At 36.3% G+C, this 19,250-nt stretch overlaps 1 protein-coding gene across 1 annotated transcript in view; it reads left to right on the top strand.

Moving 5' to 3' along the window:
* The first annotated feature begins 498 nt into the window (after window positions 1-498).
* Window positions 499-19,250, top strand: part of UFL1 (UFM1 specific ligase 1) — a 42,967-nt gene continuing 24,215 nt past the window's right edge. Inside the window, exons 1-7 of the mRNA XM_039356051.1 lie at window positions 499-657; window positions 2,733-2,878; window positions 4,362-4,390; window positions 5,086-5,183; window positions 6,214-6,328; window positions 9,125-9,255; window positions 10,660-10,718. Of these exons, the coding sequence (XP_039211985.1) occupies window positions 581-657; window positions 2,733-2,878; window positions 4,362-4,390; window positions 5,086-5,183; window positions 6,214-6,328; window positions 9,125-9,255; window positions 10,660-10,718 (655 nt within the window). The 5' untranslated portion in view covers window positions 499-580. The remainder of the gene's footprint in view (window positions 658-2,732; window positions 2,879-4,361; window positions 4,391-5,085; window positions 5,184-6,213; window positions 6,329-9,124; window positions 9,256-10,659; window positions 10,719-19,250) is intronic.

Raw genomic sequence — 19,250 nt, forward strand, 5'->3', positions numbered from 1 at the left:
CAAGACCTTAAGACTTTTTGAGATTTGGGGGAGAAAAAACGTCATGCTTGCGAAGGAACGTTTTGCAAAAGAGCTATCACTTTGCCTTAATTATCTTAAGACCACTCAGAAAGATGGTGCAATTTTTTGTCCGGATCGCAAGTTGTTTCCCGAGCATCGTGAAAATTCATTTACTTTTCAAAGCTTTCTTCCAGGGACAGCGTATTTTCGGAAAGGTCAAGATTCAAAAGAGTAAAGGCTATTTGTCCACCCAGCCACGACCACGGCTCATGTTTTGTTTTGTTTTTGTTTTTTCCAGGTTTCCGATTCAGGATAAGGAGAAATGCCAGAGAAGCGGTCGCCAGCAACTCAGCTCTTCCCTGCTTTCCGCCCTAGCAGACAGGGCTCTCCTGCAGGGGGCGTCGTCCCTGATCGACGCGCCTTACGCGAAGACGTGAGGAATATTGTTCCTGCTCGCGGCCGGTCGCTGGGAAGGCTTCGTTTGAGCTGACGTGTGATTTTCGAAGCCCTCTTTAAGACACGCCCCTTTCCCCCTGCTCCGCCGCCTCTCCACCCTCCCCGACCAGACCCGGGGGTTGCGATGGCCGCTACGTGGGAAGAAATCCTCAAGTTGTCTCAGCAGTTTCAATCCGCTCAGTTCGCCCAGGCGACGCAGAGGTGAGGGGAGGGGAAAACACTTGGCGGGCGGACCGAGGAAGCAGCCCCCCCCCCCGCCCGCTCTAGTCTCCTCTGAACGACGCTTTTCCAATGCTCTGTGACGGCCCTCGTTTTTTTTTTTTGTACCCCTTAACTTTATGCCCTTATGACCGTAATGCTTTTGGAAGAAGCGATGCGTCTTTCCCGCTTTTAATAAAAGGGGAGCAAGTCTACCGTAATCTCTCAATTAGAGCTGCTCTTTCTTTTTTGTTTTGCTTCCTTTCAAAAACATCCACCTGCATTCCATAACCTGACTGCTGCTGTCAAGTGACGATTTTCCCATGCCAGGAACTAAACAAACGTGGTTTTCTTCATGCCAAAAACTAAACAAACAATCAGGGGATTTGCTAGATTTTCCTGTAAGCCTACTATCAAAGGGATAAGCCCAGGTCTACAAAAACAAAAATTCTGCCCACATATATTGGTATTTATCTATTCAGCATGGCTGGGTTTCCTTGCTGGTGCAGTTTATAGAAAATAGACACGAAGGTCCAGACCTGACTTATAGGCAGCTTTAAACTTTTAATTTTTGACTGTGGTAGCACATATCTCAATGTTGGGTATGTATGTTTTTGTCACATAGCACCAGTATTGACATAATCATAACCATATTTTAACCTAAACCATGGGAGAGGGACATTACAGGACATTACAGACTTACAACAGTTTATTTAGTGACCGTTTAAAGTTACAACAGCACTGAAAAAAATGACTTATCACTTTTCACACGACCATTGCAGAATCCCATGATCACGTGATTTACATGCAGATGCTTGACAACTGGTTCATATTTATGATGGTTACAATGTCCCAGGGTGATGTGGCCATCTTTTGTGATCTTCTGACAAAGTCAGTGGGGAAGCCAGATTCACTTAACAACCGTGTTACTAGTTTAACAACTGCAGTGATTCATTTAACAACTATGATAAAGAAAGTCATAACATGGGACAAAACTCACTTAACAAATTTCTCACTTAAATTCTGGGCTCAATTGTGTTTGTAAGTCGAGGACTACCTATGTTTACAAAAAATATATTACTGAAAATGTTTAAAATTACAGAGATATAAGGGAATATTATTTAGGTTCTATACATATAAACAAAAATTAATCCTAACATATCTAAAATATAAGTAGAATGCTGATATATCTGTACAATATATTACAGGAAGTCCTTATTTAGCAATCATAATTGCTTCTGGAGAGTTGATCATTAAAGGTAACATTTGCTCAGTGAAAATTATGTGACAGTGACCATGCTTATGATTTTACTTCAGCTGTCCTTTGCTTTACAGCATCAGAAGGATACAACCCCAAACAACCAGCTAAGCCCAAATGTGGGAAAAGTTTCCATTTCCCAACTTACAAGGAAGCTGGATAAAAGGGCAAATGTTATAGTCCTTTTTCCTCACTCCTCTACCATTTGGAATGCTCAACCAAGCATGAGAATAATTAGCAAGAAGAGAATTAATGTTTGCCTTTAAATTCGTTGGAGAGGAAGGGATTACAAGAGAGTAAGCAGGCAGACAATGGACTATATACACTGAAAGGAATGTACTAATATCTGCAGCTTGCTTAGCCTTCTCACACTTCCTGCCATCAGCTGCTTAAGAAGCAGAAAACTTTTAGGTTTGGTCAGTTTCAAGCAGCAGCTGTCCTGGAGAGATTTAATCAACTAATTAAGATCATACTGCTGAGCTTATTAACTTGTAATAGGGATACAGTATGCTGTGGAGAAAGGCAACTGAGGAAGAGATAGCTTTTTCCTCAAGGAGGGAAAAAGAGCTCAGGCACACAATACAAATTAACTGACTCTAATAGTGAATACTATACTAAAAGGGGGAAAAGAGAGAGAGTGACTGCAAACATTGTAAATGTAGGAATTGAATGCAAAGTTACTTTGTAATCATCGTAACTGAATAGTTGCTTTCTGAAGCAGTTGCTAAATGAGGACTACCTATAGTGATAAAATATCACATTTAAAGTCAGATGTTTAGGATTACATGCAAATTCTCTTGTCTGTTCTTTCAATATATAGACTGTCGGAACGTAATTGCATAGAGATTGTTTCTAAGTTAATTGCTGAAAAACAGCTGGATGTAGTACATACTCTTGATGGAAAAGAGTATATTACTCCTGCACAGATTAGCAAAGAAATACGTGATGAACTTCATATTCGTGGTGGTAAGTGCATATTAATATAATCTTCAAAATTTGACAGAATTTGTTAAGTTGTTAAACATCACTTTTTTATAAAAAAAAGGCGTTACTGAAATGTATATCTTTCTTGTTTAAGCATTGCATAATTATAATTTTAAAACTGAAATCATGGTAAGGTGCTTAATAGTAGATATTGAAATTCTACAAAGCCATATTTCCACTAGAAGTACATTTTTCCTGCCCTTAGACTGTTGAGAGAATACTTGAATTTAGCAAGAGAAACATTTTAGACATTTCATTTCTAAAAGCATTAGCCAAAATGCTAATGATAATTTTGTTTCAATTTGTGTTGAACACTAAACATCTCTATTCAGAAATTTCACTGAATTCAATGACATTTCCCATCAGGTAAGTTATCCCTTTTGTTAAGCTGTATATTGCCTGGCTAATATACGCAATGATCATTTCTTAGAAGGAATGGCAAGAAAAGTATTCTTATATGGATTCCATGTGCAGAATTCTTCTGATGGAATATTACATATCTGTATTACATAGAACCATTAAAACAATTCACTGGACACAGATTTTTTGTAACCACTGCATTAGTTCACTGATATTTTATCCATGAAGTGAATAAGAAACAAAAAGTAGATCTCTTGTCTCTTTGCATTTTTATAAGAAGTGCCTCTGTGATCCCTCAGTGTGATTCAGTTCTACATTGCTTTGAATATTTTCTCCCTCCAATGATGATTTCTTGACAAATATTGCATGACTTCCTTCATCCTTCTGAAACATAACTTGCATAATAAAAGGCAGTACTCCTGTAATATTAAAATACTTTCCAAGGCAGCTTTCATTCTTGTGAATGTGTTCAATCCGACACTTGTAGCAGCACCTTCATACCCTCAGGAAACAGGTGATAAGAGTTTAGCTCTTGAAATTCACTGTAAGGATTATATTATGTCTCTATAGTAAAATGATTGCAGTTTATATTGCAGAATATAAAAAACTGCTTCAAAATTTCATCCCTAGGAACCTTGTTCTTTCTTTACTCAAATTAATGTTTGCATTGTTGAGCTCATTTCATTACTTTAGCTGGGAAAGAAAGCATTTTTATGCCCAGATATTTTTTTTAAAAAAATCATTGAATGAACTCCTTCACTGAAACAGCTTGCCACATCAGTGTAAGGCTTATTTGTAATCAGCTTGCTTTTTCTCCCTCTTTACTATTCTTAGTGGTGCTGATACAATCTTTGCATTTAAAGTTGTAGAAGTGCTCTTCTGCATCATAAATGATAATGTTTCCCTTAGTGCATGAGAATATATTCAGATGAAAATAGCATACAGATGGCAGCAACCACGCTGGAGAAAATATTATAAGCAGCAGTCATATGCAACATTCATGCTTAAAATTGTCCCAAGTTACTTTGGAGATTTGAAGTCAAAATGAAAATCATAATGAACAAGTATTAATATTTCACAACATTCATTTTTGATCTTACTACAGGTCGGGTGAACATTGTGGATTTGCAACAGGTAATTGAACTTCATTATAAACATTGTTTATTTTTCCTTTATTAAGTCAGTTTGATGCTTATAAGTGTTTTTACTAGTTCTGTCATAATTTTTAAAGGAGGTATAAACTATTTGCTGTCTGTACAGAGTTCTATAATTACTGTATATATCACCTGTTTTTTATTGTGTTTATATCCTTGTAATTTTGTAGTTAAATACTTTATTCATAATGAAATATTCTATCATATTTTTTAATTTCTTTAATTTCTCCTAAAGCTGTTGTAAGCTTTCCATTTATTATGCATCCATTTTGAATATTAAGTGTATAAATAAAAATGAATGTTCACTGATGCATGCAGAAATATATTTCATTTCCATTAACCTTTTTTCTTCTCAAACCTCAAGTAAATGGAATTATTTTATAACATTTTTATTGATGTTATTTTGTGTTTTAACTTGTTTTAATCTAGGTCCATATTTTAGTTAAAATTTTTGGTATTGAAATAGCTGTTAAATAATTATGCAGGAAATTGTCAGATTGTTTTAACAGGAAGTCATAAATTAGATTTATTTTGCTATACTGTTTGTAAAACCAGATACATTTTGATTGCTATAAACTATTGCATTTGTTCTGTTTCAACTGCTATTAATTTATTGAATTCAGTCAGTGACAGTAATAAAATACTTACTTATTCCTCCCTTCTTTGCTCTGCCAGGTAATAAATGTTGATCTGCTCCATATTGAGAACCGAGCTAACAACATTGTCAAATCAGATCGAACACTTCGATTGGTATTGGGACAACTTATAGATGAGTGAGTTCTTTAGGATAATTAAATGCAATCTAATTATGATTGAGACATAATTGTCAGGAATAGATTTATCTGCATTTACATAAACCTTCCAGGTTTCAAACCCAATCAAAATGCTATCCTAGACTTTATTGTAAACTGCAGCATATTGTATTTTTCTTGTTAAACTGGAAACAAATGTTTCATCTTGAAATTCATAGTGCCACAGTCTAGGACGGTAGTAAAAAAAAATACAAAGTAAAGTACTCTGGATTTATGTTATTTATTTATTTTATATATCAAATTTAGAGACCACCCATCTCACTCAAATAAGATCACTAAATAAGACTAGGAGGGGAAGAGCTAAAAAGAGAAAGCACAATGAAAACAGAGGCATTTATGTCTAATATCTAGCAGTAACAAATAGTCTGTCTTTGGAGACTACTAAAAGAGACAGAAAGAAATAAAAATCTTACTGCATATAAAAGTTCCCTTACTTTTAAGTTATACCATAGTACTTGGAGTTGGGATTTTAGCAGAAAGAAATATCAAATTTTATACACTACATGGAAGTTCATAGAACAACAAAAACAAAGAATTAGCTATTTGTATATCTCATTTTCCATTTTGCAGTTATATAGACCTGCATGCAGTTATATTCTATTATACACTGGCTGTGAACTGCTTACAAAAAAAGACAAGGCATTGAAAACAGTAAACAAAAACAACATTAAAAAACAATAGCCTCTACTAGGGACAGACACAAACTAACATTCCTCAAGCCAAAGATACAGAGATCCAGAGGTATGACTGCATAATATTCCACAAATAACGAAATTGTTACTTCATTAAGTACCTGAAAATGTGGACTTAACAATAGCTTTTATTTGAATAAAATGACTGTTCCTTGAAAGTTTAATAGTAAGGCACTATACAGCTATATCTTTTCTGTTTTATTTATCAAATACCACTCCTAAACCAAATATCGATATGAAGTATATATAATAGCACATTTGAAGTGTAACACTAATACTGATTCTTCATGTCATACCAGAAATTATTTAGATCACATAGCAGAAGAAATAAATGACAAGTTGCAGGAATGTGGCCAAGTGAAAATATCTGACTTGTGCAAGGCGTACGATCTTCCAGGAGACTTCTTGAAGCAGGTAATTCATCTGAAAATTACTTTTTTACTGAAACTATTTCACTTTGGTAGCTATTTGCATTGCCAGATATATCCTAAATGTTGGCCTTAATGCGATAATACTATTTTTTCTTGAGATTTAAATTGTAAATGTTCTCATATGCATAGCTTTAATTTAGTTCTTTCTGCCATATTGCTAACTACTGCGTTGTAGCCAATTCCATGGCAATTCCTTGCCTAATAACCAGGAAATAAAGTAGCTTTAAATTATGAAAACAAATTAAGAACCCATTATATGGTTGTTTTGATGAAATTCTCTATAAAACAAAAATAGTTTACCTCATGAGATTGTGTTAATGTGTTCCTTATTTTGATCCCCTAGTTCAGGGGTAGGCAACCTTGGCTCTTTTATGACTCGTGGACTTCAACTTCCAGAATTCCTGAGCCAGCCAAGGTTGCCTACCCCTGCCCTAGTTGGTGGGATATAGGCAACAATAGATTTATTAATTTATATAGCAAACAAACAAGTGGCTCTGGGTGCCGTGCAATAAAACTAAAATGATAAAATCTAAAACCATTATTAACAAATATTAAAACCATTTTTTTAAAAAAAACATAAAACAGAATAATAAAAACAATAAAAACAAAAGAATAATAGATAAAGGGATGTTAATAGTAATGGAATCACCTTACTAGTTCACCTGCCCCTGGGGTCCTCAATCTCCCCTGGCATAATCAGGTCTTAAGGGACCTTGAAAGCTTAGAAGAGGAGGAGATTTGACAGTGTGGGGGCCACAGCAGAAAAGGCCCTCTGCTTAGGGCCCACCAAATGTAACTCCCTAGACAGTGGAACCTGTAACTTACCCATTATGTTAGATCTGGTGGGGTGGATAAATGAAATTGGGGCAAGGCAGTCCCTCAGTTAACCCAGTCCTATGCTATCTAGGGCTTTAAAGTCCACACCTTGAATCGGACCTGGAAACAAACTGGTGCAGTGCAGCTCATGCAGCAGTACTCTACCAGAGACACTCCAACAGTAACTGCTTGTGACACTGCTGTTCTGTCCCAGCCTATGTGAGTACTTGCTCAACTGCTTTACTCACAAGAAGAAACCCCTCTTCATGGAACCAGGCAGGACCCAGAAGAAAAAACAAACCCCTTTTATTTTTAGACACCTGACTCAATGTCCAAGATTTCAGAGGCAAGCAACACAATCCACAAAAACACAATCCTCAGCACGAACGGTTGCCTTTGGCAACCATCACCTCCCACACCTTCCTCCTTTATAATCCAGCCGAGGCATGGCTTCTTAATGGCTTTTCCTCTGCCTCTCGAGCTGCCCCTCTGCCTTCCTCTGTCTTGCTCGTCTCTCTTCTCTACGCATCTGCGCATCCAGGATTGGCCCCAGCTGTTCCTCTTCGTCGCCCAATTCAGGCTCCCAAAACAGTTGTGTCTCTGCTTGAGCGTCTGATTGTGAGTCTTGGTGCTCCTCAGAGTCTTCCTCTGACTCCAATGTCATTCCAGGCCCCTCCTCCTCATGTGACTCCTCAGATTCAGCTGCCGGATCCACTGGTTGGTGAGGAATCACAACAACTGCATTTTGCATGAGCTGAAGTTCCTAGATAATCTTTATGGGCAGCCCCATGTAAAGTGTATCACAAAATCAAACCAGGAGATGACCAGGTCATGAGTGACTATGAATAGGGCCCATTGATCCAGGAACAAGTACAATTAATGCATAGTGTGAAGTTGGGCAAAAGCTCTCCTTGCCATGACTTCCCTAACTCAAGAATCCAGGAAGACTCCCAGACTGCACACTGGGTCTGTTTGGGGTACTGCAGTCCCATCCAGCACCAGAGATGGTGTGTCCTAGAATCAGGGCCCCCAAAATCCAGCTGAAGTTTGTTGTTCCCATTCCAGATCCTCACAGCTTTCAGACACCAGGGTAGGATGTCCATAGCATTGCTTAATTGATCAGGAACAGAAATATACTGATGATACTTCACCCATAACAATGGATGAGCTCACCTATCACTCTCATTTAGATGTTAAACAAGAGAGGGAGACCACCAATCCCTGTGGTCCCTGCACTGTAGGGGCCAGGGATGGGATCTCTTCTCCCTCAACACCATTTGAAATCGACCCCAGAGAAAGGAGGTGTACCAACATAACACTGTACTGACCATTCTCAATCCTCTGAATTTATCTAGAAGGATACATTTTTCCTAATTTAATGAGCATTATACAAAAGCCTTCATTAACCAAGCCAGTCAAAAATTATTGTCCTATCTGTTGATGTTCATGGCATATGAAGTATTGTGTATTGGCATATAAGGGCGAATTGACAGGAAGAAAAATAGATAGTGAGTGATAGTGATCCATTCTTTAACATTCAAATTACCGTAAATGCCGGCGTATAAGACGACTTCCGCGAGCGTTGAAATCGGCGCCAAAGACAGGGGTCGTCTTATACGCCGAGTCGTCTTATACGCCGGAAATACTGGTAGTTTCCGGCATATAAGACGACATTCTAGGAATGCGGCCCGGCTATAAAGACGGGGGTCGTCTTATACGCCGGGTCGCCTTGTACGCCGGCATTTACGGTACATATTAGCAAGGTCAATTAATCTCTAATATGGACAAAATATTGTGCAGTCAGAAGTAAAAGAATCATTTTTTTAAATTAATGTACAAGTAAAATAACGTGCAAGTTAGATATTACTCATGTGTGGAACTTAGAATTTTCATGCACAGGAATTTCTCTTACATAATACCATGTAATGTAATTCTTCTCTTAATTGTTGTATTTTTATTCTAGGCATTCTCTGTTCGCTTAGGAAAAATTATTCATGGCCAAGTCGATCAGGATAACCGTGGGGTAATTTTCACTAATACATTTGTCACAAGACATCGGGCCCGTATTCGTGGCCTCTTCCGGGCTATTACCCGGTAAGTCAAAGGAAATGCAAAGGTGCTATGAGTAATTTAATATGTTTATAAATGTTTTTGGTGAAATGTATATTTTGAAGGCACAAGTAAAATAATTTAGCCTTCTGTTTTTCACAGATAATCATGAAGTTTAGATTGTGAAATGCCAAAAGCTTTAATGTGGGTTGTTTGTTTATTTTTGCTTAGCATCCAGACATTCAGGTTTTAAATTAGCAATAGCACTTAGACTTATATACCTCATGGGGGGGGGGTTGTTTTCAACACACAAGCTAGAACTTGTCAATGTTGGCTGCCTTGTGACTCGCTACATTATTCCTTATGGGGAAAATGTATTTGCTAGTCATTTTTTTGGGGTACTCGTGGATCAATTAACCATGAACTGAGATAGCACTGTATCTATCGTGGAATGCAGTTGCATGAAAAGGTTATACTGTATGTTTTCTTTTATACCTCATTTTAAAACCATAAAACATATATTTGATTTTTTAAAAAACCTGGTTTAGCTTCTGAAAATACTTTGTCTAATACATTCAAAACTAAGGGGGAAAAAGGAGAACAGAAAAAGAATACATTCGTATATCACAGCTTCTTGCCCTTATCTACTTTTTAACTCTCTTTAATTTGCTCTTATTCCATTGACTTTTGAAACATGATCCTTAGACCACTGGTGATTCACAAAATTCCATCAAGAAATTCATGGTCTAGAGCTTCCAAAGTCCCCACCTCCCCATAAATATCCTGACAGTTTATTTGGGATTTAAAACTGGTTCATTGATAATATAAGTAGCAACATTTTGAGTGAATTTACTATAATTCTAAGTACGTAGCAATAGGTGGAATGGTGATCTTGCACAAGAATCCCAAAAGAAAAGTATGAAATGGCAATATGTTGAAAAATATCTAAAAATGGATTTAATTGAGTTGCAGATCCATTCACTTTGGATCCTTAATACTCAGAATTGTTACATTGAAGAACATCCTTAACCAGCAAACTTGTACTGAGAGCTGTTACATAAAATAATTCAAGTGGTAAATAAATGTTTAATTTGGAGTTAAATTCTGTGGCATAAAATCTGGTTTATAAAGGCCCTTAAAACTAAGATGAGAATGCTTTCCATATTCATTATTTTATTTGCCAAACAAGGCCATTAAAAATAAAAACAAAATGGAAGGGTGTTAATTGATGATTGCTGCATTTTCTAAATAGTTATTTAGGAGTAAGCATATGCCTCCTCCCCAAATGTCCACACATTTTCATACAGTGTTAACAAACAGAAAAACAGTATTGGTTGCTGAGCACAGCAAACACTAGAAAATAGTTCATCTGTACTGTAGATCGTATCTGGTTATTTAGGACATGGTGACATGGTGTTTGACATGATGTTTATGTCACTTCTTTCTTAGACCTACACCAATAATTAACCTAATCACTCGACATGGGTTTCAGGAACATCTGCTTTACTGTGAGTTTTGCTCAGACGCTTTATTTTTCATTTAATAAAAGTAGCATTTCAAAGTGATAACGAGCGGTTTACCTATTTTCTTGCTGCATCTCTGTAATCAACCAAACTAATTTTTTGAGTCATCTGCAAAGCTTGGGAATTGGAGATGTGGTTTTTCATTGGTACTCCTTTTTCTTCAGTGGGCAGTGTTCAGTTGGTTCTATTGGGGGAGGACCTGTTGGTTACTTCAGTGTGGAATGCTTGACCTTCTGACTCATTTTATTAAAAGTCTACATGAACCTATTGGACAAACTGTTCATTCATTTGGAATCAGGTATCATCAATACATTTATGATACCAAATTTTAGATGTCAATCCCAGGCTGAACAGGAGATGTATAGAGGTCCTGACTCAGTGGCTAGAAGCTGTGACAGGCTAGATGGGGCAAAACAGACATCATTTTTGTTAGTTCAAAAACTTCCTTGTGTCATGAAATAGTTCATCCCTTAACTTTTGATTGGATAGCATTGCCTCTAAAGGAGGTGATGTGCATTTTCAGGTTTTCATAGTGAATCAGGAGATGGAAGCTATAGTCAAGTGAGCCTTTGATTAGCTTCAGCACATTTCTTAGTTTTGCCCTTTTTGGAAAATGGTAGCTCAAACTTTGTTACTCTACTTCAAATTACTTTATTTGGAGCTACCTTTGAAAATGATTAAGAGGCTACAACTGCTACAGAAGGCAATAGCTTACATATTGACATGCATTAGTCAGTTTAGCAGGATAACATCTGTTTAACTGGCTGCCAGTTCACTTCTGGACCCAATTTAGTTTGCCAGTACACTTGGCCCCTTGTTACCTTGACTGTTATCATATAGAATTTGTTTGATTCACACAATCTAATAAAGAGATGTTCCAGCCAGAAGTAAGAAGAAGATGTGGGACCCTCAGATTGACTTTCTCAGAGGTAGCCCCCTTCCTCTCTAACAGCTTACCCCAAAGTTAAATGTGCCTCTACTAAACTAGCGGTATTGGAAGAAAATGAAAACAATTATCTTCAGGTGAGAATTTGAGCTAATTTGATATATTTGATATATATTTATAGATTTTTATTCTTTTGTTTATTATTATTGGTTTTACAAATGGGTGTTATTTTATTAATACTTTATCTCATATGTTGTAAGCCACTTAGAATCAGAAGACTAAGTGGCATATTAAAGAAATAAATTGATTATAAATTGCTGTAAACAATCTTATTTTTTTTTATTCTTTTTTTTATTTTTATTTATTGAAAATTTTTTAAATTTTACAAAAACAAATCCCCTTCCCATACCCCCCCCAACCCTACCTCACCCCCCCCCTTCCCAACCTCCCAAACCCTCCCCTGGACTTCCCAGAGCTGAGTACAGGCTTAATTAAAAAAAGAAAAAAAACTTAAAACACTTTTAAAACCTAAACAAATTTAAATACAATCATCATTCTATATAAACTCCCTCCAAAAACACAAATTTAAACATTACTTTCTTTGAATATCTATATCTATAGTGTAAAATCTAATTTCTCCCTCTTTCTTTATCCTAAAACGAAAAAATAAACATATAAACCTTTGTTATACCATTAAAACTAAATACTCTTAAAAAACTTAAAGTAAATACATATTTCCTTCAATCTTCATAATCTTCTCTCCTATCCAAAAAGAAAAAACTTAAAAAACCTATAAGTCCTAAACAAATCTAAGCACATTTAATTAAACAAATTATTTTCTCTTAAAAATATTAATAATAATATTTGAAAACTAGAAACACTTTTAAATCCTAAACAAATCTAAATACAATCATCATTCTATATAAACTCCCTCCAAAAACACAAATTTAAACATTACTTTCTTTCCTAAACAAATCTAGACATTTAATTAAACAAATTATTTTCTCTTAAAAATATTAATAATATTTAAAAACCAAATTTAAGCATACTTAAAACTTGAACAAGTTATACTCCCTTCAAAACACAAATTTAAACATTACTTAAAATTTAAAACATTAGAATCCCCTCACTAAAATGAGCAAATTATAATCCCTTCAAAACACAAATTTAAACAATATTATCATTAAAGGTTCAAAACTTAAAACAACAAAATTCCCTTATACGCCTATCCATAATAAACACATTAAACATTTCAATCTTCACCAATAACAAATTCCATCCGTAAGAAACTGCATCCTTATCAGTCTCAATTATATTAGTATTATTATTAATTATTCACATTCCAGTTTTTTCCATTCTCCATTCTTCCATTTCCATTCTCCATTCTTGTATCAAACTCGTAAGAAATGCTGCAAGTTTTGCCTTAGGAGACTGCTCCAAAATTCCTGAATCTCCCATCGACTCCGAAGCCAATACAGGTAAGGGTTCCTTGAATTCCTCCTTGTGTTGGTCTTTACAATTGTAAGTTGTACAAGTTATCCTCTGCCCGTTCCTCTCTTGTTGATGCCCCTCAAACTGAGATTTCCCAATTTCCATTTCAGGCAGCAATTCCACCCTTGAAGATTGCTCCAAAGACTTTGTAGGTCTAACATCTCCCAGAGATTCAGAGACCACTGAATATGAAACTTCCTTAACCTTCTTCTGTTGCTGCTTTTCTTTGGAATTGTATGCTGCACAAGTTGTCTTCTGCTCCTCAACCTGGACTTGTTGAGGCCTCTCACACAAAGATTCGCCAGTTTTCATAAATATAGGCTCTACATTCTTTTCTTCCAAAGCTTTAAACTTAATAGATGGCGATGCACATACCCCCAGGACCGAAGTATAAAAATCTTTTGCTTGAGAAACAGTATTAAGTCTATAACATGTCCCCAGGTAGTTCACCACCATTCCAGTCGGAACATCCCATCTGAATAAAATTTTTCTCTTTTTAAGTTCATTTGCTAGAAAAGCAAACTCCTTTCTTCTTCTTAAAATTTTAGATGGGATCTCCTTAAAAATTATAACATCTTGTGAAGCAATTTGAAATCTCTTCTTATAATAGGCTTGCACAATTTCATTGCGTAAAGATCTTTTACCAAAGTAAATTACCACATCTCTTGGCAGATTCTTCTGTGCTGCCACCACAGAGTTAACCCTAAATAATTTTTCAATTTCACTAAGTATTCCCTCTTTTTCTTTATTCAAAATCAATGCAAAGTCCTTTGCAACCATCTCTTTCAGATCTCCTTGCAAAGACTCTCCCAGGCCCCTAATTCTTAAGGCATATTCCATTTGTCCATATTGAAGCATAAGAATCTCATTTTCCATTTCTTTTTCCATACTTTCAATTTTCCCCTCCATTATGTCCACTTTTTCAGCTACCTCTTCCACATGGGAGTTCACCTTTTCAAGAACAGAAGCAACTCCTTCTAAAGCCAAAACAAAATCTTGTCTCAAGATCTTATTATTTTCCTCTAAAATCTTTTTCATTTCTGCCCTAATTTGAATTATAACATCTCCCATCATGTCTTGCAAATCCTTCATAGTTATTAGCTGACCCCCAGAAGAGGGTGAAACTGTTGATTTAGAAGCTGTAGAAATCCCTGGACGCTTTGGAGCCATCTTAAAGAAAAACCTTTAGTCCTTCTTAAAAAATTATAAAAATTCCTTCAAAAATCATAACTCCCTCCAAAGAAGGTCATTATAATAAAAAGAAAAAAGGGGAAAAAAAAGAAGAGAAAAGGAATTAAAAAAAGCTTTACTCCTTCTTAAAAATTGCAAAAATTAAACAGAAAAAAGTCCTTCAAAAAAGGGTCATTACAATAAAAAGAAGGGAGTTCAAAGAAAAGAGAAAAAAAAAGGGAGAAGAAAAAAAAAATTAAATAGAAAAAATCCGTTCCAAAAAAATACTTAGAGATACCAAAAACAACCATTCCAATCATAAGAAAATAAAAAGGGAAAGGGAAAGGAAAGAAAGAGAAACACCAAAAAGCTTGCCGGTCAGCATTCTAACTTCCAGAAAAAAAACACCGAGAGATTTGCCGATCGCCATTTTACTTTCCCTTTCAAAAAAAAAAAATAAATAAAAAGAGAGAATAAAAATAGAAACAAGTCTTAAAACTTAAAATCCAAATAAGTTAAAGAAAGCAAAAACTAAATCCTCTACTCAGCTCTGTCCGTTTAAAAAAAAAAAACTCACCAGTTCTCTTTAAGCACGGAGGTGTTTGCAGCGGCTCGTTTTGTCCCTGAGGACAAAAACAGCTGGGAAGCGGAGACAAGTCTGAACTCCGTGGGAGCACTCCTTTCACCCCCCCCCAAAAAAAACTTGGGGGGTGCAAAAGAGGCTCTACCACTATTCAGACACTCTCTACCCCCCCCCTTTGCCCGGGAGGGGGATTTTGAACCGCTGAACAGCTGATGTCTGCTGTTCATAGCGGTTCTTACACTTACCCAGGAGGACGGCTACAAAGTAGCCGCCATCGCGCGCCCTGTAAACAATCTTGTTGTTCTTTCTGGTTGCCTTCATTTAATTTCTCCACATTTAAATTTGCAATCCTGTTGAAATCATTCTTCCCGCTTGATAATATTTGGAAGCCTGAAACCACATGGGCATTTTTCTTAGCATAGTGTCAGATTTGTTTTTCTCAGCTATCTGTTGATTGAAAAAACCCAATAGAATTGGGTCTGATCTACCGGTAGTTATTCCAGATTTCCAAATGACTAGAGCAGAGAGGTTGTTATGGAAAAATGGCTTGTATGATTGATACATGTCAGCACCATCAAGATAGCTGATAGTGTACAAAAAGTAGTTTGTATTCTATAGTTCAATCTCTGGCATTTCTAGGCAGATCTAGAAAAGATTGGTGCCTGAAAGACTGGAGATCCACTACCTGTCATTTAGGTAATCATAAGCTAGAAAGACCAGTGAATCTGACCCTTTACTGTATAAGGCAGCATATTAATGTTTCTTACTATTTCGGTTTATATCCTATGTGCTTACAATTAAAACAAAGCAACTGCTAGTCAACAATAACAATAAAAGAATGAGTTTAAAAACCAACTAAAATCATCCATTCACCTAAAAAGGCTTCAGAGAAGAGGAAGGCTATAACTGTCACTCAAGGTGGGAAGTAAATCATGTGTACAAGTAGTTACAACAGTTCATTTAGTGACCATTCAAAGTTATAAAGGCACTGAAAAAAGTGGCTTATGACCATTTTTCACACTACCTTTGTAGCAGCCCAATGATCCTGTGATCGAAATCAGATGCTTGGCAACTGGTTCATACTGATGACTGTTGCTGTGTCTCAAGGTCATGTGATCCCCTTTTGCAAAATCAATGGGGAAGCCAGATTCACTTAACTGTGGCAAGTTACTACTTATCAACTGCAGTGATTCACTTAGCTGTGGCAAGAAAGGTCATAAATTGGGGCAAAACTTACTTAACAAATGTCTCACTTAACAACAGAAATTTTGGGCTCAATTGTGGTCGTAAGTCAACTACCTCTAATTGCCTTTGCTCTACAGTGCAGAGATTGGGAAGAGTATGGGTTTGTTTTGTTTTTTCCCTTACTCTAGGACAGTGGTTCTCAACCTGTGGGTCGGGACCCCATTTGGGGTCAAACGACCATTTCACGGGGGGCGCCAAACAACGCAGTCCACTATTTTTTTCCCCCTTTTCCTTATCTGTGCTACTCCCTTTTATTCTATTGGCTTTTGAAAGCCAATAGAATAGACTCTCTTGAATAGAGTCTAATTCTATTGGCTTTCAAAAGCCAATAGGAATTGTCCAGGCTGTCTCTGACCTGCTGAGCCCGCCAAAAGTCCCATTCTGCAAACGGTGCTGCACCAGTTGAGTAGTCCTTGACTTACGACCGGTTGAGTAGTCCTCGTCTTACGACCGGTTGGGGGTCACGGCATTAAAAAGGTTGAGAACCACTGCTCTAGGAAGAGGGCTTGGGCTTTTTTTTTGTCATCGTTCAACTATTTCAACCTTATTCACATGTTACCTCTATTATCCCCATTTTGTTCTGGTCATTCAACCACTTCGTTGCCTGTCCTTGACAGAAAACAGAATAGCTATGCGATCCGGACTGTACAATGGTTGTTTCCTTGAATGCAGTGAACTGTATTCAGATGCATACCCACTTAAAATAGATTCATTGAAGTCCATAAAATGTAATCATAATTTGCTTTGGAGCCCACTCAAGAGGTTGGTGTTCTTAGAACTGGAGTGCTATTCCCAGAAGGACATTATTGTCTAAATACAAAATGACTCTGTTAGAAAACACGTTGCTATGAAAGCTTTTTTTTTATTAAAATAATAGATGTTATAATGAAAGTTTCTAGGGACTTTATGTCAACAAGCTGAGGTCTGATGGAAATAACTGCTTCCCGAAGTCCAGAAGCTTTTTAAACAAGGGGATCAAAAACACAAGAAAACACATCATAGCCTTTCACTTCACCCCTATCTTAGTGGTTCTTGGAGTTTAAGCATTGCAATAGTGAGATAGATATGCAACTATTTGCTTTAAAAAAATCTGGCTGATATTCTCTATGCTTATTTTTTAAGACTTGGTTGTTAACCTATATTCTATAATATCTGGATTTTTTTATTAATTTGCTGATTTATATCCCACCTTTATTTTGACAAACAACACAAGGCAGCAAACATACTCAATACACCTTGCTTCTCCTATTTTCCTCACAACAACCATTCTGTGAGGAGAACTGAGCTGAAAGGGAGGCCCAAGGTCACCCAGTTGACTTTCATGGCTAAAATGGGACATGAAGTCACAATCTCTTCCTTTCTAACCTGGTGCCTTAACAACTAGACCAGGGGTAGGCAACCTGGGCATTTTTATGACTTGTGGACTTCAACTCCCAGAATTCCTGAGCCAGTCCACGAGTCATAAAAGAGCCAAGGTTACCTACCCCTTAACTAGACCAACCTGGTTATCATGGCTGAATTCTAGCTTGGCATGCTTTGACTGATGAATAACATGAATTGGAACACTGTTTCGCTGATTATATTTTCAGTGTATAAAATTAAATGTATTTGGAATTACTATTCAACTCCTTATTAGGACTATGCAGAACTTCGTAGTCTTGATCAGATGTGTATATATCAACTTGGGGATAAACCTATTACAACTTATTTCCATTTCAGAGAGTGTTTTAGAAAAAAGCGGTGCTCCATTCTTGCTAACAGAATTTAATTTTAATTCTGAAACATTAAGCAAAGCCATTCCTTTCAGTATGTGTTTCAATATTCTCCTTAATTGAGAAAAGAATTGAAGCTTGACCACTGTCATAATCTCAGGCCTCTCTCTATCCTCAGACAGCTCTCAAGAATTTTTCTAGAGAAACTCAGGACACACTTAGCCACAGCCTAAAGCCTGCTTCAGTCCTATTACTATGATGGCTTTTAGCTCTAAATCTCTAAAGGAAAAGAAGCAGACTTGTTTCTTTAAGAAGAATAGGGGGAGCAAATTCCTTTCCCAGGGCTACCCTTACAAAAGATTTGAACCCTGATGTTTCCCAAAAGGTTGCATTCTTAATATTGAATACTGCAAGAATAATATAGGTATCTGAACTGTACCTTGGTATGTTTCCTTTGGTTTTTTTTTTTTTTTTTTTTTTTTTTGAAACACAGCACCTGTTTGTCTACATACTATATTTCCACAGCATTCTTAGAGAGACTTGGTACTTATTATTTTTATGTCCATCCAGAAAGGTGCAGCTGGAGCAGTTAATGGTGGTATGATTGTAGTGATAATTCTGCTTGAAGGATGGATCTAAATTCCGTAAATTCCCAATAGTCTTTAAAGTATTTAAAGAAAACAAGTACTATGTATAGGTATACATTGCTTTTTTAAAAATACAATTTTGACATCACTACTTTAGCTGCTTTGGGATTGTGGGGAGATATTCGCAGTTTGTGAATCAGGATACGTTGGACTGGAGTTGCCGAGAGTCCCTGATGAATATTTTTTTTTCTCTCAAATTGCCTTGAATACCCTGGATTCAGATTTCTCCTTGAGTATCAGCACAATCTTGCTGCATCGACATTTATCTGGAAATGGTATAAAAATTAATGTAGAAAGAGCAGTATAATAAATCCATTAGGATCTATAAAAATTTAGATAGGAGACACGGAATAAAAGGATTGAGAGAAACTATTTGCATTCTAGTGTTTATCAAAATATATCGGACTATGTTTTTTAAATAAATTGTCTGCAAATTTATAAAGAAAAAAGGCTTATGTACAATATGTCAGAATCCATAGCTTGTAGTATTTTGTGATACAGTACAGTACAGAATATACTCATTAAATGAAGTTATTATTAAGGAAATAAGTTTACAAATATTTATATGTAAGGAAAAACAGCAGGTTACTGCTTGTAAAAACTACACATATCGGGAAAAAAATGTTCCCAAAAATGTGCACACAAACATGTGCATGATTTGTCATGTATACTTTTCGTGGCTGAATTTATTGGTTGATGCAGAAATCGGGCTAAAGCAAATTGTGCTCATGAAATGTAAAACTAAGCAAACCCTAAATGTCATTTACATACAGATAGTCCTTG

The sequence above is a fragment of the Crotalus tigris genome, unplaced genomic scaffold, assembly GCF_016545835.1.
Source record: "Crotalus tigris isolate CLP2741 ecotype Arizona unplaced genomic scaffold, ASM1654583v1 scf7180000018784.18638703518:1950463, whole genome shotgun sequence".
In the NCBI taxonomy this organism is placed as follows: Eukaryota; Metazoa; Chordata; class Lepidosauria; order Squamata; family Viperidae; genus Crotalus; species Crotalus tigris.